Source organism: Bufo gargarizans, chromosome 1, assembly GCF_014858855.1.
Source record: "Bufo gargarizans isolate SCDJY-AF-19 chromosome 1, ASM1485885v1, whole genome shotgun sequence".
In the NCBI taxonomy this organism is placed as follows: Eukaryota; Metazoa; Chordata; class Amphibia; order Anura; family Bufonidae; genus Bufo; species Bufo gargarizans.
In genome coordinates, this window is record NC_058080.1 from 702,890,921 (window position 1) to 702,915,040 (window position 24,120).

At 47.1% G+C, this 24,120-nt stretch overlaps 1 protein-coding gene across 1 annotated transcript in view; it reads left to right on the forward strand.

The window, feature by feature from the left end:
• The first annotated feature begins 5,117 nt into the window (after positions 1-5,117).
• The window catches only part of DCAF12 (DDB1 and CUL4 associated factor 12), a 58,137-nt gene continuing 39,134 nt past the window's right edge, over positions 5,118-24,120 (forward strand). The window contains exon 1 of the mRNA XM_044292618.1: positions 5,118-5,340. Coding sequence (XP_044148553.1) covers positions 5,278-5,340 — 63 coding nt within the window. The 5' untranslated portion in view covers positions 5,118-5,277. The remainder of the gene's footprint in view (positions 5,341-24,120) is intronic.

The window sequence follows — 24,120 nt, forward strand, 5'->3', positions numbered from 1 at the left end:
AGGGCTCATGCACACAAACGTATTTTCTTTCTGTGTCCGTTCTGTATTTTTTGCAAGTTGTTTTTTTGCGGACCCCAAAACACATATGGTCTTGTACATGAGCCCTTCGTGGTAGCAAAGTATAGAAATGTTTAAGCTCACCCACCGTACTCCGCAGCCATGCACGGATACCCCGGACTGGGGAACAATCACGAGTAAACAGCGAGGAATTTCAGCAGACAGGCCAAGGATAAAATCTTTATATAAAGTTTCTTTATTGTTTCCTTATAAGATCCATAGGCTGACCAGACAAACAAAGGTCCAAACGTTTCGACTGAATGTCTTATGAACGTCTTAGTCATGATTAAGGCTACTTTCACACTAGCATTTTTGTTGGATCCGGCAGGGTTCAGCAAAAACGCTTCCGTTACTGATAATACAACCGTCTTCATCCATTTTGTATGGATACGGTTGTATCTGTAACATTGGCAAGACGGATCTGTCATGATTGTGTCAGATTGTGTCAGAGAAAACGCCCCATTAACTTGCATTGTGGGTCATGCCAGATCAGTCTTACTCCGCATCCCAAGACGGAAAGACGGAAAACAAACCGCAGCATGCTGGGGTTTGCTCTCCGGTACGAGAATGGAACAGAATGCATTTTGGGGCATTACATTATGTTCAGTTATGTTTTGTCCCCATTGACAATGAATGAGGACAAAACGAAAGCGTTTTTTTTTTTCCTGTATTGAGATCCTATGATGACTCTCAATACCGGAAAATAGAAACGCTAGTGTGAAAGTAGCCTTAAAGGGAAACTGTCACCGGGATTTTGTGTATAGAGCTGAGGACATGGGCTGCTAGATGGCCGCTAGCACATCCGCAATACCCAGTCCCCATAGCTCTGTGTGCTTTTATTGTGTAAAAAAAACGATTTGATACATATGCAAATTAACCTGAGATGAGTCCTGTCCCTGACATTGCATATGTATCAAATTGTTTTTTTTTTACACAATAAAAGCACACAGAGCTATGGGGACTGGGTATTGCGGATGTGCTAGCGACCATCTAGCAACCCATGTCCTCAGCTCTATACACACAATCCTGGTGACAGGTTCCCTTTAAACGTTCAGTCGAAAAAAGCGTAGACCTTTGCTTGTGTGGTCAGCATATTGATTTTAGGCCTCATGCACACAAACGTATATTCTTTCTGTGTCTGTTCCGTTTTTATTTGCGGACCGCATACGAAACCATTCATTTCAATGGGTCCGCAAAAAAAACGGAAGTTACTCCGTGTGCATTCCGTGTCCGTATGTCCATTCCGCAAAAAACTAGAACATGTCCTATTATTGTCCGCATTACAGACAAGGACAGTACTGTTCTATCAGGGGCCGGCTGTTCCATTACACAAAATATGGAATGCACACGGACGTGATCCGTATTTTCTGCGGATCCAATTTTTGCGGACCGCAAAATACATACGGTCGTGTGCATGAGGCCTTATAAGGAAACAATAAAGAAACTGGATTTTATCATTGGCCTGTCTGCTGGAATTTCTTCACTGTTTACTAGCCCTTAGGGTCCATTCACACGTCCGCAAAATGGGTCCGCATCCGTTTCACAATTTTCAATGGGGCCAGAATGTGCTGTCCGCATCCGCATTTGCGGATCCATACTCCCGGATCTGCACTTCCGTTCTGCAAAAAAATAGAACATGTCCTATTCTTGTCCGCAGTTGCGGACAAGAAAAGGCATTTTCTATGAGAGTGCCGGCGAAGTGGGGTCCGCAAAATGCAGACCTCACATTGCTGGTGTCTGTTTTGCGGATTCGCAAAACACATACGGATGTGTGAATGGATCCTAAGTGGTAGTGACTTCACACAGCCATTGCCATTCCTGGTGCCCCGGGTTTCCACACGCCACATGGGATCTTCTGGACTTTGTCGGATCATGCACAAAATGTTGGGCATAGGGCATTTATTCACATAGGGTTCGTATTGTTTTGCTTTCCTTCCCCATCTCCCCTGGACTTATCCTGTTATAATTTTAACCCTTAGAGGACCGGGAGAGTTTCCGTTTTTTCATTTTCGTTTTCCACTCCCCGCCTTCCGGGGTCATAACTTTTTTATTTTTCCGTTCACATAGCCTTAGGCCTCATACACACGACCGTTGTGTGCATCCGTGTCCGTTGTTCCGTTTTCCGTGATTTTCTGCTGACCCATTGACTTTCAATTGGTCCGTTGAAAACTCGGAAAATGCACCGTTTGTCATCCGCATCCGTGATCCGTGTTTCCTGTCCGTCAAAAAAATATGACCTGTCCTATTATTTTGACGGACAACGGTTCACGGACCCATTCAAGTCAATGGATCCGTGAAAAAACACAGAGGCACACAAGATTGCCATCCGCATCCGTGATCCTTGTCCGTAGGCTACTTTAGCACAGACGGATCCGCAGATCCGTCTGCATACAGCTTTTTCAGAGCTGAGTTTTCACATCGTGAAAACTCAGATCCGACAGTATATTCTAACACAGAGGCGTTCCCATGGTGATGGGGACGCTTAAAGTTAGAATATACTAAGAACTGTGTACATGACTGCCCCCTGCTGCCTGGCAGCACCCGATCTCTTACAGGGGGCTGTGATCCGCACAATTAACCCCTCAGGTGCCGCACCTGAGGGGTTAATTGTGCGTATCATAGCCCCCTGTAAGAGATCAGGTGCTGCCAGGCAGCAGGGGGCAGACCCCCCTCCCTCCCCAGTTTTAAATTCATTGGTGGCCACTGCGGCCCCCCCCCCCTCTGTATTAAATTCATTGGTGGCCAGTGCGGCCCTCCCCTGTATTAAATTCATTGGTGGCCAGTGCGCCCCCCCCCTCCCTCCCCTGTATTAAATTCATTGGTGGCCAGTGCAGGCCCCCCCGGCCCCCCTCCCCTGTATTAAATTAATTGGTGGCCAGTGCGGCCCCCCTCCCTTGTATTAAATTCATTGGTGGCCAGTGCGGTACCCCCCGGCCCCCCCTCCCTCCCCTGTATTAAATTCATTGGTGGCCAGTGCGGCCTCCCCTCCCCCCCTCCCCCCCCTACTAATTAAAATCCCCCCCCCCCCATCATTGGTGGCAGCGGAGAGTTCCGATCGGAGTCCCAGTTTAATCGCTGGGGCGCCGATCGGTAACCATGCTACTGCAGTCCTGGCTGCCATGGTTACTTAGCAATTTTAGAAGCATTATACTTACCTGTGCTGTCTGTGACCGGCCGGTCGCTCCTCTTACTGGTAAGTGAAAGGTCTGTGCGGCGCATTGCTTATAGCACAGACCTGTCACTTACCAGTAGGAGGAGCGCTCGGCTGGTCACAGACATCGCAGGTAAGTATAATGCTTCTAAAATTGCTAAGTAACCATGGCAGCCTGCAGCAGCGTCCTGGTTGCCATGGTAACCGATCGGAGCCCCAGCGATTAAACTGGGACTCCGATCGGAACTCTCCGCAGGGGGGGGGAGGGGAGGCCGCACTGGCCACTAATGAATTTAATACAGGGGAGGGAGGGAGAGGGGGCCTCACTGGCCACCAATGAATTTAATACTGGGGAGGGAGGGAGGGGGGGGGCTGCACTGGCCACCAATGAATTTAATACAGGGAAGGGGGGGGGGGGGCCGCACTGGCCACCAATGAATTTAAAACTGGGGAGGGAGGGGGGTCTGCCCCCTGCTGCCTGGCAGCACCTGATCTCTTACAGGGCGGCACCTGAGGGGTTAATTGTGCGGATCACAGCCCCCTGTAAGAGATCGGATGCTGCCAGGCAGCAGGGGGCAGTCATGTACACAGTTCTTAGTATATTCTAACTTGAAGCGTCCCCATCACCATGGGAACGCCTCTGTGTTAGAATATACTGTCGGATCTGAGTTTTCACGATGTAACTCAAATCCGATGGTATATTCTAACATAGAGGCGTTCCCATGGTGATGGGGACGCTTCAAGTTAAAATATACCATCGGATTGGAGAAAACTCTGATAGGGACTCCTGACTTTACATTGAAAGTCAATGGGGGACGGATCCGTTTGCAATTGCACCATATTGTGTCAACGTCAAAATGATCCGTCGCCATTGACTTGCATTGTAAGTCAGGACGGATCCATTTGGCTCCGCACGGCCAGGCGGACACCAAAACGACTTTTTTTTTAACTTTCCTTCATGTCTGGTGATCCTCCAAAAATTAGACACACGGAAGAAAAAACGGACACGGATCACGGAACAACGGAACCCCGTTTTGCGGACTGTGAAAAAATACTGATGTGTGCATGAGGCCTTAATTTTTTTTGTGGGACAAGATGTACTTTGTAATGGCGGCATTAATGGTTGCATACAATCTTGTGGGAAGCAGGAGAAAAATTACAAATAGAGTAGAATTGAGAGAAAAAATGCAATTCTGCCACAGTTTTTTGTTGTTTTCTTTTAGGTTTTTTTATGGCGTTCACTATACGGTAAAATTGTTACCTTCATTCTGCAGGTCAGTACGATTACAGCGATACCACACTTGTATAGTTTTGCTTGTGTTTTAATACGGAAAAAAAATTAAAAACCTTGAAACAAAAAATAAATAAAAATTTTATCACCATATTCTGACCCCTATAACTTTTTAGTAGTTTTGCGCACAGAGCTGTATGAGGGCACATTTTTTGTGGGGCGTTCTATACTTTTCAGTGATACCATTTTAATGTTTGTGTGAATTTTTGATCACTTTGTATTAAAAAAAATTGAGCTTTGATTGGAGGTTGCAGCTGATTGTGTCTACCAGAAACAGTCTTTTTCTGACACTTCCCATTCATTTCAATGGGAGATTCAGTGTGGAGTCTGCCCCATAATATCGAGTGCTTCTTTTTTCCACACAAATATACAAAAAAACAAATTCTGCTTCCCATTGAAATGAATGGGAGGCTGTTTCGAGAAGGTAACGCGCCATAATCAGCGCCATAAACTTAGTTTGAACTGGCACAGGACCTATCACTAATTACCTCAGGACGGACACGCCCACCGACGCGTCCATCAAGCAAGGTTGCTAACCAACCGCTCATTCTCCGCCCCAGGTCCTGCAAACCGCTCCGTTGCTAGGAGACGCAGGCGTGGTCCGAGTGACGCGTAGCATGACGTCAATACGCTGCGCTCAGGGTGAGAGGTCACGGTAGTGGCCGTAGGTTTTTGCTGGACGTACTCTGTGCTGCTCTCGGTTCTTCCTCCCGTTATATGAGCTATCCGGCCTCACGGGCTCTCTCCATGCGGGCGCGGTGGCTCTGCGGGCGAGAGCATGACCCGGAGAGCAGTTAGCAGGAAGAGGAAAGCGGCGTCTGGACCAGGCCCCGGAGAACAGGTGGGTGAGAGGCCAGCGGCTGGAGGAGGCCTTATGGAGGGGGCTATTTTGGAGGGTTGTCTGACTATTAATGAGGGAGGTCAGATACAGCGAGGCTGGGGGGCTGTAATACCCGATTAGGGGGGCAAGGAGGCTGGTTCCTCTTTGCTGCTCTGTGTGTTATGGCTGCAGTGGCCTAAGCTGGTCACCATGAATGCAACCGCAGTGTTAACAGCAGAACTATGAGTGCAGCTCTGGAGAATACTGCAGGCTGCAACTTAGAACAAGTAATGCAAGCTATTTACAAGCTGTTGTGGCTTTTTATGTAGATTGTTCTGTTTGAAGAGCGGTGTTCAGATTGACGGTAGGGATTAGGCTGGAGTAGGGATTATAGTGTAGATTGTGGCCGGTCTGGACAGATCTCAGGTCTGCAATGCATTTACCGATTTCCATTGTTTTGTATTGAAATTCCGATGGCCAGGCCTCAAGGATTGGGGATGTCGTACAAAAAATATTAAATAAAAAGGATCGTTAAAGAATTGAGCTGAACAGTTAATGGGTAATTTGGAGGGGGAAGGGGTATTGGGGGATTAGATTGTAGGTTATGGATTATTATAACAAAAGGTTTTGAGAGATTAACTCCTTAAGGACCCTGCCATATTTCACCTTAAAGAGCACCTTTCACCAGGATACATGTATTGAAATAGTTATATTACCCAGGAGAACTTCAAGTCACCGCCTAGTTGAACAGAATCGCCTCATTAGCATATGAGGCACCAAAACAAACAGGGACCACAGCGGACGAAAGGGGGGGGTCCTTTGAAAAAAATAAAAATAAAATGGAAAGACATCACTGGGGGCCGCACTGTGATGCGTCCCTGTTTGTTTTGGTGCCTCATATGCTAATGAGGCGATTCTGTTCAACTAGGCGGTGACTTGAAGTTCTCCTGGGCGTGGTTATCTTCTCCCTGGCTGCAAGCGCATCCAATCAGAGCGCTGCGCTCTTAGCCAGGGAGGAGCTATCTTGCGAGAACTTGAGCTTTTACACATCCCGAGTAGTGTTGAGCGAACTTGTGTTTTAAGTTCGGTGTCTAAAGTTTAGGTTCAGGTTATCGAAGAATCGCGTTATGGATTCTAAATTACGTTATTGTCCATGGTAGCGGAATCCATAACTCGATTCTTCGATAACCCGAACTTTAATCGAAGAATCGCATTATGGATTCCGCTACCACGGACAATAACGTAATTTAGAATCCATAACGCAATTCTTCGATAACTCGAACCTGAACTTTAGACGCCGAACTTAAAACACAAGTTCGCTCAACACTAATACCGAGCCGTGCGCCACCTTGGACTCCCCGGCGGAGAGCATCGCAGCGGCGGTGGCATTGGTTGTTTGTTTCAGTTTTACATAAAGTAATTTTATTTAAAATTATTTTTTAGTGCCTCCACATTCTGAAAGCAGTAATTTATTTTTTCTATTATTATTTTTTTGGGGGGTGACTGTCTTGTGTAGGGGCTTATTTTGTTTTTGGGATGAGAAGTTGGTTTGATTGGTACTACTATAGGGTGCATATTACTTTTTGATCGCTTGGTATTACACTTTTTGTAATGTAAAGTGACAAAAAATGGCTTTTTTGACACCGTTTTTTTTTTTTTTTTACGGTGTTCACCTGAGGTGTTAGGTCATGTGATATTTTTATAGAGCAGGTTATTACGGAAGCGGCGATATCTAATATTTTTATTTATGTAAGGCCTCATGTACACAAACAAATTTTGTTTCTGTGTCCGTACCATTTTTTTTGCGGACAGGATGCAAACTCATTAATTTTAGGCATTTTTGCAATGGATCCGCAAAGAAAAAACAGATGGCATACGGATGGTATCAGTTTTTTTTTTAGTTTTTTTTTTTTTGCGGATCTGCAATTTGCAGACCGCAAAACACATATGGTCGTGTGCATGCAGCCTTAGTATCTTAGTTTTATACAGTGATATGTTTTACTGTCTCCATAGTCTGAGAACCATAGGTTTTTCAGTGTTTGGGCGATTATTAATTTATTTATTTTTTGTCCCACTCTAAAACTTTAACGTTCGTGGGTCTGGTCCCCTTTACAATGCATGACGATACGTCTGTATTGTCATGCATTGGCTGTAAGTGTTTTACACAGTGTAATACACTTATAGCCTTCCTGCCTGTGAGATCCAGGGGGCTAGATCTCACAGGCTCTCTCGGAAGGCATCGGGCTGCCTTCCGTGCCATCGGGTCCCCGTCACAGCAGTACGGGGACCCGATGGCTGCTTCCTCCCTGCACGGACATCGCACGTGCCTCTGTCTGCGCTGACCGCGGCAGTGCAGAGCTTAATGCGTCGGCATCAGTGATTTAACCGATGCCGACGCATGCAGCAGGGGTCCGGCTATCAGTGACTGCCGGACCCCCGCCACTAATCTGGCGGGCGCAGCTCCTGCACACATCCGATCACCATGACGTACATGTACTTTTCTGGTCCTTAAGTCACGGCCAGAGATGACGTACATGTACGTCATCAGTCCTTAAGGGGTTTTCTGAGATTTTTATATTGATGGCCTTTTCTCAGGATAGGTAATCAATAGATTTATGGGGGTACAACATCTTGGCACCCCACCAAGCAGCTGTTTGTAGAGCCTTTTCTGAGGCCTGTGACGTTACGTTCATCGGTCACAGTCTGGTTCAAATGAATGAGGCTGAGCCGCAGTACCAAGCACAGCCACTATACAATGGATGGCGCTCTGCTTGGTAAGCTGTGAGGAGGCTGCAGAACTCACTGGAGCTCTGTAGCCTCTTCAAAGAGCGATTGGCAGTGGTATCGGGAGTCGGGCCCCCACCGTTTAGATTTTAATGAACCATTCATCGATATAGAAGTCCCAGAAAACCCCTATAATATGAAGATCAGGAAGGACTGATGTTAAAGTAATTAGCTTATGGGAAGTGTTTATCAGGCTATCCACAGAACATGTGATAAATATCAGATCATGGGGGGTCTGGCCTCCCCTATCCTGAAAATGGGGAGTCCTATCTCTGAATGGAGCAGTGGCAGAATATTCAGAGACACCCCCAATCAGCTCTCCATGGGATAACCCCCTTGAAGTGAACCTTACATGTCAGGATCTGATAGAGGGAAGCGAGCAGAGCTCCGTGACTTGTAGGTTTATGTGATTTGAAGCAGAGTAAGGGCCTTTTCACACCGTGTCGCAGTCTGTGTCCAAGGCTTCTGTTGGGACCTCAGTCGCATGCATTTAGCAGAAACCATCGCCCTCAGACAGCCATGTTAAAAAGTGTTACTATTTTTTACTTATTTTTTTTTATTGCACAGTGGATTAGTATGGAATAGTGAACTTAGTTTGGCAGCCCTGGCAGGCTGTTCTGGACTAAAACCGTCGCGCACAGTTGTATTTGCCTGGCCAATTCTCTGCATATTTGCCGGGTTGCGGCCGGATTTCTTGTAGTTAATGGGGCCGGCCGGCATTCTGGCAGCATCTGGAAATACCTCTCAAACACTGATGTGAAACTAGCCTGAGGGTACTTTCACACTTGCGGCAGTACGGATCCGACAGGCTGTTCACCATGTCGGATCCGTCCTGCGGCTATTTCGCCGGACCGCCGCTCCGTCCCCATTGACTATAATGGGGGCGGAGCTCCGGCGCAGCACGGCGGTGCACTGCGAAAGCCGTCGGACTATAAAGTACTGCATGTCCGACTTTTTAGTCCGGCGGCTTTCGCCGTGCTGCGCTGGAGCTCCGCCCCCGTCCCCATTATAGTCAATGAGGACAGAGCGGCGGCACGGCGAAATAGCCGCAGAACGGATCCGACATGGTGAACAGCCTGTCGGATCCGTCCTGCCGCAAGTGTGAAAGTAGCCTAAGCTGCCCTCTTTCATGCAATGAAAAAGGAAACCTCCAAAAAACACATCGGTATAATGGGGGCCTATGGGTTGGGTAGCCATATGCATCGGGAGCTTTCCCAGCACATGCTGTAAACGCACACTGCAAACGCAATGTGAAAAGACCCTAAAACAGCACAAACATATATAGGAAAAAAAAAAAAAGCAGCGCTCCCTATAAAAAAACATGGATGGATAATGATAGATGAGCCACAATGCGGCTGGTAGGTCGTCCATGGAATCACTTGTTCAAAAGCACATAACAGACTAAGGCCCCTTTCGCACGAGCGAGTTTTTCGTGCGGGTGCAATGTGTGACGTGAACGCATAGCACCCGCACTGAATCCTGACCCATTCATTTCAATGGGTCTGTGTACATGAGCGTTGTTTTTCACGCATCAGTTCTACGTTGCGTAAAAATCGCAGCATGTTCTATAGGCCCCTTTCACACGGGCGTTACGGGAACACCCGCGATTTTTCTGCGCAAGTGCAAAACATTGTAATGCGTTTTGCACTCGCTTGAAAAAAATCGCGCATGTTTGGTGCCCAAACCCGAACTTCTTCACAGAAGTTGGGCTTGGGATCGGTGTTCTGTAGATTGTATTATCATGTTATAAGGGAAAATAATAGCATTCTGAATACAGAATGCATAGTACAAATAACTAACTTAATTAAGTTAGTTATTAACTCACCTTAGTCCACTTGATCGCGTAGCCCGGCATCTCCTTCTGTCTCCTTTGCTGAACAGGACCTGGGGTGAGCATTAATTACATGAACAGGACCTGTGATGATGTCACTCTGGTCATCACATGTTCCATCACATGATCTTTTACCATGGTGATGGATCATGTGATGACTGTGACGTCACCAAAGGTCCTTGTTGCTACAAAAAGCTAAGATGAAGACAGAAGGAGATGCCGGGCTACGCGCACAAGTGGACTAAGGTGAGTTAAATATTTTATTTTAACCCCTCCAGCGCTATTTAACTATGCATTCTGTATTCAGAATGCTATTATTTTCCCTTATAACCATGTTATAAGGGAAAATAATAATGATCGGGTCTCCATCCCGATCGTCTCCTAGCAACCGTACGTGAAAATCGCACCGCATCCGCACTTGCTTGCGGATGCTTGCGATTTTCACGCAATCCCATTCATTTCTATGGGGCCTGCGTTACGTGAAAAACGCAGAATATAGAGCATGCTGCGATTTTCACGCAACGCACAAGTGATGCGTGAAAATCACTGCTCATGTGAACAGCCCCATAGAAATGAATGGGTCGGTATTCAGTGCGTGTGCAATGCGTTCAACTAGCGCATCGCATCCGCGCGGAATACTCGCCCGTGTGAAAGGGGCCATATTCAGCGTTTTTCACGCAGCCCTGGCCCAATAGAAGTGAATGGGGCTGCGTGAAAAACGCATTGCATCTGCAAGCAAGTGCAGGTGCGATGCGTTTTTCACTGATGGTTGCTAAGAGATGTTGTTTGTAAACCTTCAGTTTTTTATCACGCGCGTGAAAAACGCATCAAAACGCACTGTACCCGCGTGGAAACAACTGAACGCAATCGGAGACAAAACTGACTGAACTTGCTTCCAAAATAGTGCGAGTTTCACTGAACGCACCCTGAATGCATCTGGACCTAATCTGTCATGCTCGTGTGAAAGAGGCCTAAGGCCCCGTTCACACGTACAATACGGATTGGTTCAGGGTGCGTTTAGTGAAACTCGCACCATTTTGCAAGCAAGTTCAGTCAGTTTTGTTTGCGATTGCGTTAGGCCCCTTTCACACGGGCGAGTTTTCCGTGCGGGTGCGATGCGTGCGGTGAACGCATTGCACCCGCACTGAATCCTGACCCATTCATTTCTATGAGACTGTGCACACGAGCGGTGATTTTCACGCATCACTTGTGCGTTGCGTGAAAATCGCAGCATGCTCCTCTTTGTGCGTTTTTCACGTAACGCAGGCCCTATAGAAATGAATGGGGTTGCGTGAAAATCGCATGCATCCGCAAGCAAGTGCGGATGCGGTGCGATTTTCACGCATGGGTTCTAGGTGACAGTCTATTCACTGTATTATTTTCCCTTATAACATGGTTATAAGGGAAAATAATAGCATTCTGAATACAGAATGCTTTGTATAATAGTGCTGGAGGGGTTAAAAATAATAAAAAAGTTAACTCACCTTCTCCTCTTGTTAGCGCAGATGCCGGTCTGTTCTTTATCTGTGGGCTAAAGGACCTTTGATGACGTCAGATCACATGCTCCATCACCATGGTGATGGACCATGTGATTGGAGCATGTGATCTGACGTCACCTCAGGTCATTCAGTCCACAGCTAAAGAACAGAGTGGCATCTGCGCGAACAAGAGGAGAAGGTGAGTTAACTTTTTTTATTATTTTTAACCCTTCCAGCACTATTATACAAAGCATTCTGTAGTCAGAATGCTATTATTTTCCCTTATAACCATGTTATAAGGGAAAATAATACAGAACATCAATCCCAAGCCCGAACTTCTGTGAAGAAGTTCGGGTCTGGGTACCAAACATGCGCGATTTTTCTCACGCAAGTGCAAAACGCATGACAATGTTTTGCACTCGCGCAGAAAAATCGCGCATTTTCCCGCAACGCACCCGCCTCTTATCCGGGCAAAAAACATGACGCCCGTGTGAAAGAGGCCTTAGATTTTTTTTTCCGCGCGGGTGCAATGTGTTTTGATGCGTTTTTCACACGTGTGTTAAAAAGCTGAAGGTTTACAAACAACATCTCCTAGCAACCCTCAGTGAAAAACGCATCGCATCCACACTTGTTTCCGGATGCAATGCGTTTTTTACTGAAGCCCCATTCACTTCTATGGGGCCAGGGCTGCGTAAAAATGCAGAATATAGAACAGGCTGTGTTTTTCACGCAACGCAGAACGGATGTCTCACATCAGTTCTGCGTTGCGTGAAAAACGCAGCATGTTCTATATTCTGCGTTTTTCACGCAACCCTGGCCCATAGAAGTAAATGTGGCTTCAGTGAAAAACGCATTGCATCCGGAAATCATTAGTGATGTGTGGAGAAAAAATAAATAAAACGCTCATGTACACAGACCCATTGAAAGGAACGGGTCAGGATTCAGTGCGGGTGCTATGCGTTGTACCAGAGCGGAAAACTCGGTCGTGTGAAAGGGGCTTAAGGCAGTCAATCTGTTTAATCAGTGTATGTACACAGAAGGCTATCAGTCTTCCTGCCTGGGTGGGATAGTCAGGACTCTATAAGGCAGGGGTGGGGAACAGAGGTCGCACTACGTTTTTTCCAGAAGAATAAAAATACTCCTCTGACCATTTTTGAGGAGTATTTTTACCCGAGGAGGAGTGCGAAAGTTGCGGTAATTCAGATACATAATACGTAGGCCTACACTCGCTCACATCTGCGTTGGAGGCTGCGTTTGGGCCTCTGTTGCAGATTCTGTCAAAAGACCTGACAAAAAAGCCTTGTATGCAGGAGTTTTTTGTCTGGTAAAAAGACAGATCCCAAACGGAAACTGAACAGACTCCATCACAGTCGGGGAGGGGGGGGTCTGTTCAGCTTCTTCCCTGTCAGTCAGGCTGGGTTCGCATCACATTTTTGTCATACATTTAATGTGTACACAAAAAATGTATACGTTAACGGACGCCGCAGACAGAGTTCCATTGTAAGAAGAAAACAAAAAGATACGTTCGCCTACACCAGGCATGCTCAACCTGCGGCCCTCCAGCTGTTACAAAACTACAACTCCCAGCATGCCGAACAGCCTACAGCAGGGCATTGTGGGAGTTGTAGTTTTACAACAGCTGGAGGGCCGCAGGTTGAGCATGCCTGGCCTACACGTTTTTGCTGAACCTTGCAGGATGGAAAAACGTTGTACACTACACTTTCCCATCCTGCAGAGTTCTGCAAAAAAAAAGTTTACATTTTTTATTTTATTTTTACAATGGAAGTCCATGGAGATGGTTGCACAGTATGGCATCTGTCTGAGGCATCCGTTAATGTATATGGTTTTTGTTGCTCTGCTCATCTAACGGAGTAGAACAGAAATATATAGTGGTGGTGTGAACATGCCCTAAGAGGTGCATATTTCTGCGGGGGAACAATTACTGGTCTAAATAACATCAGGCAATTCTAGCCAAGTGATAAAGTCCAGTCCAATATAGTGGAATTAACCCTGTACTTTATCACTTGGCTATAATAGCCTGCCTACCTTCACTCCACACTGCACTGCATTAGTGTGAGATGGGTGTGATGTATACATGTGTGTGATGATCACACACTGCACTACACACTGTTGTCACCTTCATGTTTGGGGCTCTTTTTCACCTCTGAGAAGTCCTCTTCAGCTCCTCCGCTGGCATGTTTCCCGGGGTCCTTGTGCAGCGCGCTCGCTTTCCTTACTGAAGAAAGTACCGGGAGCCGGCCCCTCCTACTTCCAGCTCTCGCCAGCTTCCACTGATGCAGGACCTGTATTGCTCCGGCGCGCGCCCAAACTAACTAATAGCAAAGCTCCTTACTGTAAGGAGCTTTGCTATTGGTCATTTCAGGAACAGGCAGATTGGCTGCGCTACCCGTGCTGTGCACAGCGCGGCCTGCGCTGCTGAATGTCAGGTAAAAGTCTAAGGGCTCGTTCACACGTGTGGTGCCCGTGCTGTGGACCGCAAATTGCGGTACGCAATGCACGGGCACCGACCGCGGACCAGCCGCATGGGGATCGTAGCCCCATTCACTTGAATGGGTCCGCGATCCCTCCGTTCCGCAAAAAGATAGAGCATGTTCTATCTTTTTGCGGTGCGGAGGCACGGAACCCCAGGAAGCCCTCCGTAGTGCTTCCACAGTGTTCTGTCCCGTGCTTCCGTTCCGTATCTCAGGATTTGCGGACCCATTGAAGTAAATGGGTCCGCATTTGGGATGCGTAATACACACGTTACGGAACGGTGGCCGTGTACTGCGGATCCGCAAGGCGGCAACGGGCAGCACACGTTCGTGTGAATGAGCCCTAAGGCTTATCGGTACGCCTTAGCCTTTTTCCAGAGACTAAAATGGCCTGAACAGGCGTCAGTGACCCTTGTACAGGCGTTATTGCGACCTCTGGTGGGGAACCTTTTTGCTGCCCAGGGCCATTTGGATATTTGTAACATCGTTCGCGGGCCATACAATAGTAGTAAAAATGTAACTGCTATATTTGATCAAACGTATAAATGACTTGGGGGTCAAAAACAGCCAGAGTGTTGTATTCTTCCAGCACAAAATGGCACCTGCACTATATATATTATATATGTATTATACATCAGACAGACAGAGCGGGGCCCGGAAAAAGACCAGGGAAGGCGAGTGCAGCCAGCGCAGCGCTGTTCTCACCCTCCTGTGCCTCCTGCATGCTAATGACCGCTTCCATAATGGAGGCGGTCATTAGTATTCAGACTGTATGCTTTTACAGGGAGTCGGGGGGCCACATCTGTGTGTTCTTTGTGGAAAAAGGTACAACATGTCCTTTACTAGGCAGCAAAATGTGGACCATGGACACATTGAAGTCACACTCGTCATCAGTGTTTTGTGGACCGCAAAACGGATACAGTCGTGTGCATGAGCCCTAACTCTGAGGAGTCCTGTTAGGATTTAGGGTCTTGCCATACATCGCTGCTGTGCTACATCTTGCGACCACATCGGTTCCTCTCATAGCAGGGCTTCTGACTGGCATTTTCCAGCAGGATAGGGCTCACCCACAGCAAGGGTTTCCCAGGAATGTGTCCCCTCCTGGGACCAGCCGGGACTCCAACTTCAACACCCTTCGATCGGCAGGCCCAGCTGCTACTTCCATGGGCATATGTGCTGCAGGATACCATATGGAACCTGTGTCCTCCATACCCAACCACTTCTCGTCTTGTACCCAGGCTAGAGGCAGCCCAACGGAACCCTAGAGCCTCCTTTTAATTGTACAGATTTCCCTAATAAACTCCTTTCGCTCTAATATTGTAAATCACTTCCATGTGTCATCTTTTTGTACTTTGTTTAAAGTAAAAAAAAAAAAGATTCATCATTCTGCAGTGAGGCTCGAAAGTCTTGTCAAAGGGAAACTGTCACCGGGATTTTGGGTATAGAGCTGAGGACATGGGTTGCTAGATGGCTGCTAGCACATCCGCAATACCCAGTCCCCATAGCTCTGTGTGCTTTTATTGTGTAAAAAAAAAACGACTTCATACATATGCAAATTAACCTTAGATGAGTCAGAGCTTGAAAACATGACACACAAGTAGGATATGACTCTTTTATGTTAATTTGCATAAAAGGCAGGAAGTACAAAAATGCATAATACTTATTGAATTTGTCTGCAAATGAAATTAAAAGTGTAATTTAGGGTTGTTGCGGGTATCGAAATTTCGATACCCAATCAATACTTTTGTCCCGGTATCGATACGATACCGGGATTTCCATTTTTTCGATACTGGGCTGCGCATTCTAGTATCTCTGAACATGAGCGCGCTGCTCTCAGCACGCTCATGTTCTCTCAGCAGCACAGGGGAGAAGAAAGCAGTCTCTCCCTCCCCCCTGTGCTGCCGCTGCCACCAATGAGAAGAGAGGGGCGGACGCACTGCGCCACCAATGATACGACTTTTCCTACACAGAGCGGCGCCCAGCGATTTCCCAAAACTTACCATTATTCCTGGGCGCCGCTCTGTTCACCCGCTGTGCCCCATTACTGTCTCCTCTCCTGCTCCATATGCTAATTATTATCGGAGCAATGGGGAGGAGACATCAGCTTCTCTAGTGGGCATTCCTTCTTGCTGCGCTGCGATTGGACAGCGGGCGAACGGAGCGGCGCCCAGGACTAATAGTAAGTGCTGGGACATCGCTGGGCACCGCTCTGTGTAGCCTAACCCTGGGTTCACACCTGAGCGTTGCGCAAACGCGCGTTCTTATGCACATTTTTTGTAATAGTAAATGCGCGTTTGTGTCATTGACTGCAGTGTCCTATGGCCACAAACGCGCGTCAAAACGCCCCAAAGAAGCTCAAGTACTTGTTTGAGCGTCGGGCGTTTTACAGCGCGTTCGTACGCGCTGTAAAACGCCCAGGTGTGAACCATTCCCATAGGGAAGCATTGGATTTCATGTCTTGAGCGTTTTACAGCGCGTTTGAACGCGCTGTAAAACGCTCAGGTGTGAACCCAGGGTAATACTTAGTCTGGACCCAGTAAAAGTAGTCTTTAACACATAATACAGGAGGCAGGTGTCGGCAGCAGAATCACATAGCCGTCACCCTGCCCCTGACAGGGAGCTGCAATCAGCGGCAGTTAACCCCTCAGGTGCGGCACCTGAGGAGTTAACTGCCGCTGATCTGCCTGTATCCGCCTCCTGTATTAAGGGGTAATTATCATTGGTGGCACAGTGCGCCGTGCCTCTGAACTCCCCCCCCCCCCCCCCAGTATTAAAATCATGGTCCCCTCCCCTCACCCTCATTGGTGGCAGTGGCAGCTTCTGATTGGAGCCCCAGCTGTGTAATCCTGGGGCTCTGATCGGTTACCATGGCAGCCAGGACGCTACTGAAGCCCTGGCTGCCATGGTAATCTTCCTGCTGCTGTGTGCACAAAGCACAGAGCAGCAGGGACGGTGTGAAGTCCTATTCACCCTGATAGAGCTCTATCAGGGTGAATATGACAAGGGATGAAAAAAATCCCAGGTTCTGGCCCCTAAGGGAGGGGAAATAGTTATTAAATAGTGTAAAAAAAATAAAAGAAAATAATAATATAAAAAAAAAATTAAGTATGAATCACCCCCTTTCCCAATTTCACATATGTTTATTATTTATACATTTTATATTACATATCGCCACGTCAGAAAAGTCCAAACTATTAAAATATTAAAAAAATTTATGCGGTGAACGCTGGAACAGAAAAAATAAATAAAAACTGCGTCGCAATACTTATTTATGGTATCGAAACCGAATCAAAAATTTGGTATCGCAACAACTCTAGTGTAATTTATATGTTTAGGTTAACACAATGAAAATTTTGAAACGCTCAGTGAGGGTAGCATAGTAGATGTGACGGGCTTTAACCACTTCAGCCCCGCTAGGTGAAACCCCCTTCATGACCAGAGCACTTTTTACACTTCGGCACTACACTCCTTTCACCGTTTATTGCTCGGTCATGCAACTTACCATACAAATGAATTTTACCTCCTTTTCTTCTCACTAATGGAGCTTTCATTTGGTGGTATTTCATTGCTGCTGGCATTTTTACTTTTTTTGTTATTAATCAAAATGTAACGATTTTTTTGCAAAAAAATGACATTTTTCACTTTCAGCTGTAAAATTTTGCAAAAAAAACGACATCCATATATAAATTTTTCGCCAAATTTATTGTTCTACATGTCTTTGATAAAAAAAAAATGTTTGGGCAAAAAAAAATGGTTTGGGTAAAAGTTAGAGCATTTACAAACTATGGTACAAAAATGTGAATTTCCGCTTTTTGAAACAGCTCTGACTTTCTGAGCACCTGTCATGTTTCCTGAGGTTCTACAATGCCCAAACAGTAGAAAAACCCCACAAATGACCCCATTTCGGAAAGTAGACACCCTAAGGTATTCGCTGATGGGCATAGTGAGTTCATAGAACTTTTTATTTTTTGTCACAAGTTAGCGGAAAATGATGATGATTTTATTTTTTTTATTTTTTCTTACAAAGTCTCATATTCCACTAACTTGCGACAAAAAATTCTAGGAACTCACCATGCCCCTCACAGAATACCTTGGGGTGTCTTCTTTCCAAAATGGGGTCACTTGTGGCGTAGTTATACTGCCCTGGCAATTTAGGGGCCCAAATGTGTGAGAAGAACTTTGCAATCAAAATGTGTAAAAAATGACCGGTGAAATCCAAAAGGTGCACTTTGGAATATGTGCCCCTTTGCCCACCTTGGCAGCAAAAAAGTGTGACACATCTGGTATCGCCGTACTCAGGAGAAGTTGGGGAATGTGTTTTGGGGTGTCATTTTACATATACCCATGCTGGGTGAGAGAAATATCTTGGCAAAAGACAACTTTTCCCATTTTTTTTATACAAAGTTGGCATTTGACCAAGATATTTTTCTCACCCAGCATGGGTATATGTAAAATGACACCCGAAAACACATTGCCCAACTTCTCCTGAGTACGGCGATACCAGATGTGTGACACTTTTTTGCTGCCTAGATGCGCAAAGGGGCCCAAATTCCTTTTAGGAGGGCATTTTTAGACATTTGGATCCCAGACTTCTTCTCACGCTTTAGGGCCCCTAAAAAGCCAGGGCAGTATAAATACCCCACATGTGACCCCACTTTGGAAAGAAGACACCCCAAGGTATCCAATGAGGGGCCTGGCAAGTTCATAGAATTTTTTTTTTTTTTGCATAAGTTAGCGGAAATTGATTATTATTATTTTTTATTTTTATTTTTTTCTCACAAAGTCTCACTTTCCGCTAACTTAGGACAAAAATTTAAATCTTTCATGGACTCAATATGCCCCTCAGTAAATACCTTGGGGTGTCTTCTTTCCAAAATGGGGTCAGTTGTGGGGTGTTTGTACTGCCCTGGCATTTGAGGGTCTCCGCAATCATTACATGTATGGCCAGCATTAGGAGTTTCTGCTATTCTCCTTATATTGAGCATACAGGTAATGAGATTTTTTTTTTCCGTTCAGCCTCTGGGCTGAAAGAAAAAAATGAACGGCACAGATTTCTTCATTCGCATCGATCAATGTGGATGAAAAAATCTCTGCCAAAAAAAAAAAAAATGGAGGGGAAAGGCGTCTGCCAGGACATAGGAGCTCCGCCCTACATCCATACCCACTTAGCTCGTATGCCCTGGCAAACCAGATTTCTCCATTCACATCAATCGATGTGGATGAATAAATCATTGCCGGGATTTTTTTATATATATATATATATATATATATATATATATATATACACACACACAAAGTGTTTGCCAAAGCATAGGAACGCCGCCTCCTCCTCAGCTTGTATGCCTTGGCAAACGTATCTGTCACTGCAGAGGAGAAAATCCCGTCTTGCAGCGCCGCATACACCGACTTGCGTGTAATCTGACAGCAGCGCAATGCTTCTGTCAGAATGCACATCGGTGCTGCAGCTGGTCGATCGGTTGGTCCACCTGGAAGGTAAAAAAAAGAAGAAAAAAAAAAAAGAAAAACCAGGCCGCAACGCAATACTTTTATTAACTTTGCAACAGAACATATAAACTTTAACTTTTTTAACTGAACATTAACGTGTTTGCTTACTGGTGTGTTTTTTTTTAATTTTTTTTTTACCTTTTATAGAACAAACCTCTCCTTCCCCATGGGTCAATGTGCAAAGCGCAAATCGCCCAAAGATGTGGCGAAGTGCGTTATGCACTTTGTCCCATGTGAAAGGAGACGTTTGCAGCAGCAGTGAGTGAATGGGCCCTAATAGCCCTGTGTGCCTGTCCTGGTGAGATGATCCCTATGCTAATAGTGTACCTGTGAGTGGTACTTCCGGAAACACTCTCCAAAGCATAGGGCAGGGTGGTCAGGACAGAAATAGCGGGTGTCACGCCTTATTCCACTCCTGCTACAGACTCGACATCTTTTTCGGGGTGACTGTTGGGTTGAGGTACCAGGAACGACATTGGGGAAATGTCGCTCGTGTAGACGGCTAACTACACTGGTGGTTGGGGCCACGGAACCTCCTGGATACAGGAGGTTCTCGATGATCTCTTCCTGAAATTTGAGGAAGGATCCAGTCTCCCAGCCTTACTGTAGAGAACAAAACTATTGTACAGAGCCAATTGAATTAAATATACAGACACCTTCTTATACCAGCGTCTGGTGCGTCGGGAAACTAAATACGGAGACAACATCTGGTCATTGAAGTCCACCCCTCCCATGTGGAGGTTATAGTCGTGGACTGAGAGGGGCTTTTCAATGACACGGGTTGCTCGCTCAATTTGTATTGTCGTGTCTGCGTGAATGGAGGAGAGCATGTAAACGTCACGCTTGTCTCTCCATTTCACCGCGAGCAGTTCTTCGTTGCACAGTGCGGCCCTCTGCCCCCTTGCAAGACGGGTGGTAACGAGCCGTTGGGGGAAGCCCGCGCGACTAGTTCGCGCGGTACCACAGGCGCCAATCCGTTCTAGAAACAAATGCCTAAAGAGGGCCACACTTGTGTAAAAATTGTCCACATAAAGATGGTACCCCTTGCCGAATAAGGGTGACACCAAGTCCCAAACTGTCTTCCCACTGCTCCCCAGGTAGTCAGGGCAACCGACCGGCTCCAGGGTCTGATCTTTTCCCTCATAGACCCGAAATTTGTGGGTATAGCCTGTGGCCCTTTCACAGAGCTTATACAATTTGACCCCATACCGGGTGCGCTTGCTTGGGATGTATTGTTTGAAGCCAAGGCGCCCGGTAAAATGTATCAGGGACTCGTCTATGCAGATGTTTTGCTCTGGGGTATAAATATCTGCAAATTTCTGGTTGAAATGGTCTATGAGGGGCCGAATTTTGTGGAGCCGGTCAAAAGCAGGGTGGCCCCTGGGACGGGAGGCGATGTTGTCACTAAAGTGCAGGAACCGCAGGATGGCCTCAAAACGTGCCCTGGACATGGCAGCAGAGAACATGGGCATGTGATGAATCGGGTTCGTGGACCAATATGACCGCAATTCATGCTTTTTTGTCAGGCCCATGTTGAGGAGGAGGCCCAGAAAAGTTTTAAGTTCGGAAACTTGGACTGGTTTCCACCGGAAAGGCTGGGCATAAAAGCTTCCCGGGTTAGCGGTGATAAATTGTGTGGCATACCTGTTTGTTTCGGCCACAACTATGTCTAAAAGCTCCGCAGTCAAGAACAGCTCAAAAAATCCCAGGGCCGAACCGATCTGAGCTGTCTCAACCCGAACTCCAGACTGGGCAGTGAAAGGGAAAACTACAGGTGCGGCTGAAGTTGGGGACTGCCAATCAGGGTTTGCCAGCACCTCTGGGATTCTAGGGGCTCTACGGGCACATCTTTGCGGTGGCTGCGACGGGGTCACTACTGCACGTGCCACCGTACCAGCTTCAACTGCCCTTCTGGTGCTCGCTACTTCACCAGGTTGTACGGCAGTGCTGGTACTAGGTCCAGGAAGGGCTGGGCTGCTGGTGTATGCCTCACCACGTAATCCGACAGCACCAGCCCCACTCTGCTGCTCTTGAAGCGGATCCTGCGCAACCTGCGGTCTAGCGACACGGGGCCGGGTACGCCTGGTGGTATCAGGGACCTCAGCCTCCTCGTCCGAACTTTGGGTCAGAGAGCCACTGCTTTCTACAGGTTCGTATTCTGACCCGCTGGATTCATCAGATGAGGGTTCCCACTCCTCATCCGACTGGGTCAGAAGCCTGTAGGCCTCTTCAGAAGAATACCCCCTGTTAGACATGTGGGCAACTAAATTTAGGGGTATTCCCTGAGACTACCCAAGAAAAAAAAAAGCAAGCCTGTCTTACAAAGGGGAGGCTAGCGAAGTACCGGAGGCCGCTGCGGTTGATAAAAAATATCAAAACTGATTTTTTTATCGCCGCAGTGCGTGTAAAGTGAATGTGCAGTGATCAAAAAAAAATTTTTTTTTGTCACTGCGGTGGGGCGGGTGTGGGCGAACGCACGTGTGGGCGACCGATCAGGCCTGATCAGGCAAACACTGCGTTTTGGGTGGAGGGCGAACTAAAGTGACACTAATACAATTATAGATCTGACCGTGATCAGTTTTGATCACTTCCAGATACTATAAAAGTACAAATGCTGATTAGCGATACGCTAATCAGCGAATAACGGACTGCGGTGCGGTGGGCTGGGCGCTAACTGATCGCTAACTACCTAACCAAGGGACCTAAACTATACCTAAAACCTAACGGTCAATAACAGTGAAAAAGAAAAGTGACAGTTTGCACTGATCACTTTTTTCTTTTCACTTGTGATTGACAGGGGTGATCAAAGGGTTAATTGGGGTTTAGGGGGGTGATCAGGGGCTAAAGTGTAGTGTTTGGTGCTACTCACTGTGAAGCCTGCTCCTCTGCTGGATCCAACCGACGAAAAGAACCAGCAGAGGAGCAGGCAGCCATATATCAGATCATATTTACTAATATGATCTGATATCTGGCACTTTGATTGGATTTTTTAAAAATCAGCAACCTGCCAGCCACGATCATTGGCTGGCAGGTTGCTGACGAAATACTGCTGTGCGAAATGCCGGCGCGAACTGCGCATGCGCGCGCGCATATTCGCGTCATCTCGCGAGATGACGCATATATGCGTGACTGTGCGCAGCGCTGCCACCTCCGGACCGCACATCTGCGTTAGGCGGTCCGGAGGTGGTTAAAGCCTGCATGGGCTGTATTCCCCCGGTAACTGGAGTTAATATGTCAGACCAAAATCAGAAATAAGAAGAAAAATGTCATGTTTAACCACCTCCCGACCGCTGTACGCACCGATGCGTCCGGGAGGTGGTTGTTTAGTTCCTCCTGGACGCATCGGCGCGTCCTCTCGCGAGACGCGAGATTACGTCACAGCCGGCCCGCGCATGCGCATCGCGGGCCGGCATTTCGTAGAAGACTATTTCGTCAGCAGCCTGCCGGCCACGATCATTGGCTGGCAGGCTGCTGATTTTTAAAAAATCCAATCAGCAGCCACATAACCCATCATATTAGTAAATATGATGGGGTTATATGGCTGCTGTGCTCCTCTGCTCCTTCTTTTGGTCGGTTGGTTCCAGCAGAGGAGCAGAGGAGCACATCTTTACTGTGAGTACCCACCACACCACATTTAGCCCCCAGATCACCCCAATTAACCCTTTGATCACCCCTTTTATCCCCCCCTGTCAATCACTAGTGAAAGGAAAAAAGTGATCAGTGCAAACTGTCACTTTTTATTTTCACTGTTATTGACCGTTAGGTTTTAGGTATAGTTTAGGTCCCTTGGTTAGGTAGTTAGCGATCAGTTAGCGCCCAGCCCACCGCACCGCAGTCCGTTATTCGCTGATTAGCGTATCGCTAATCAGCATTTGTACTTTTATAGTATCTGAAAGTGATCAAAACTGATCACGGTCAGATCTATAATAGTACTAGTGTCACTTTAGTTCGCCCTCCACCCAAAACGCAGTGTTTGCCCGATCAGGCCTGATCGGTCGCCCACACGTGCGTTCGCCCACACCCGCCCCACCGCAGTGACAAAATTTTTTATTTTTTTTTGATCACTGCACATTCACTTTACACGCACTGCGGCGATAAAAAAATCAGTTTTGATATTTTTTATCAACCGCAGCGGCCTCCGGTACTTCGCTAGCCTCCCATTTGTAAGACAGGCTTGCTTTTTTTTTCTTGGGTAGTCTCAGGGAATACCCCTAAATTGAGTTGCCCACATGTCAAACAGGGGGTATTCCTCTGAAGAGGCCTACAGGCTTCTGACCCAGTCGGATGAGGAGTGGGAACCCTCATCTGATGAATCCAGCGGGTCAGAATACGAACCTGTAGAAAGCAGTGGCTCTCTGACCCAAAGTTCGGACGGAGAGGCTGAGGTCCCTGATAGAACCAGGCGTACCCGGCCCCGTGTCGCTAGACCGCAGGTTGCGCAGGATCCGCTTCAAGAGCAGCAGAGTGGGGCTGGTGCTGTCGGATTACGTGGTGAGGCATACACCAGCAGCCCAGCCCTTCCTGGACCTAGTACCAGCACTGCCGTACAACCTGGTGAAGTAGCGAGCATCAGAAGGGCAGTTGAAGCTGGTACGGTGGCACGTGCAGTAGTGACCCCGTCGCAGCCACCGCAAAGACGTGCCCGTAGAGCCCCTAGAATCCCAGAGGTGCTGGCAAACCCTGATTGGCAGTCCCCAACTTCAGCCGCACC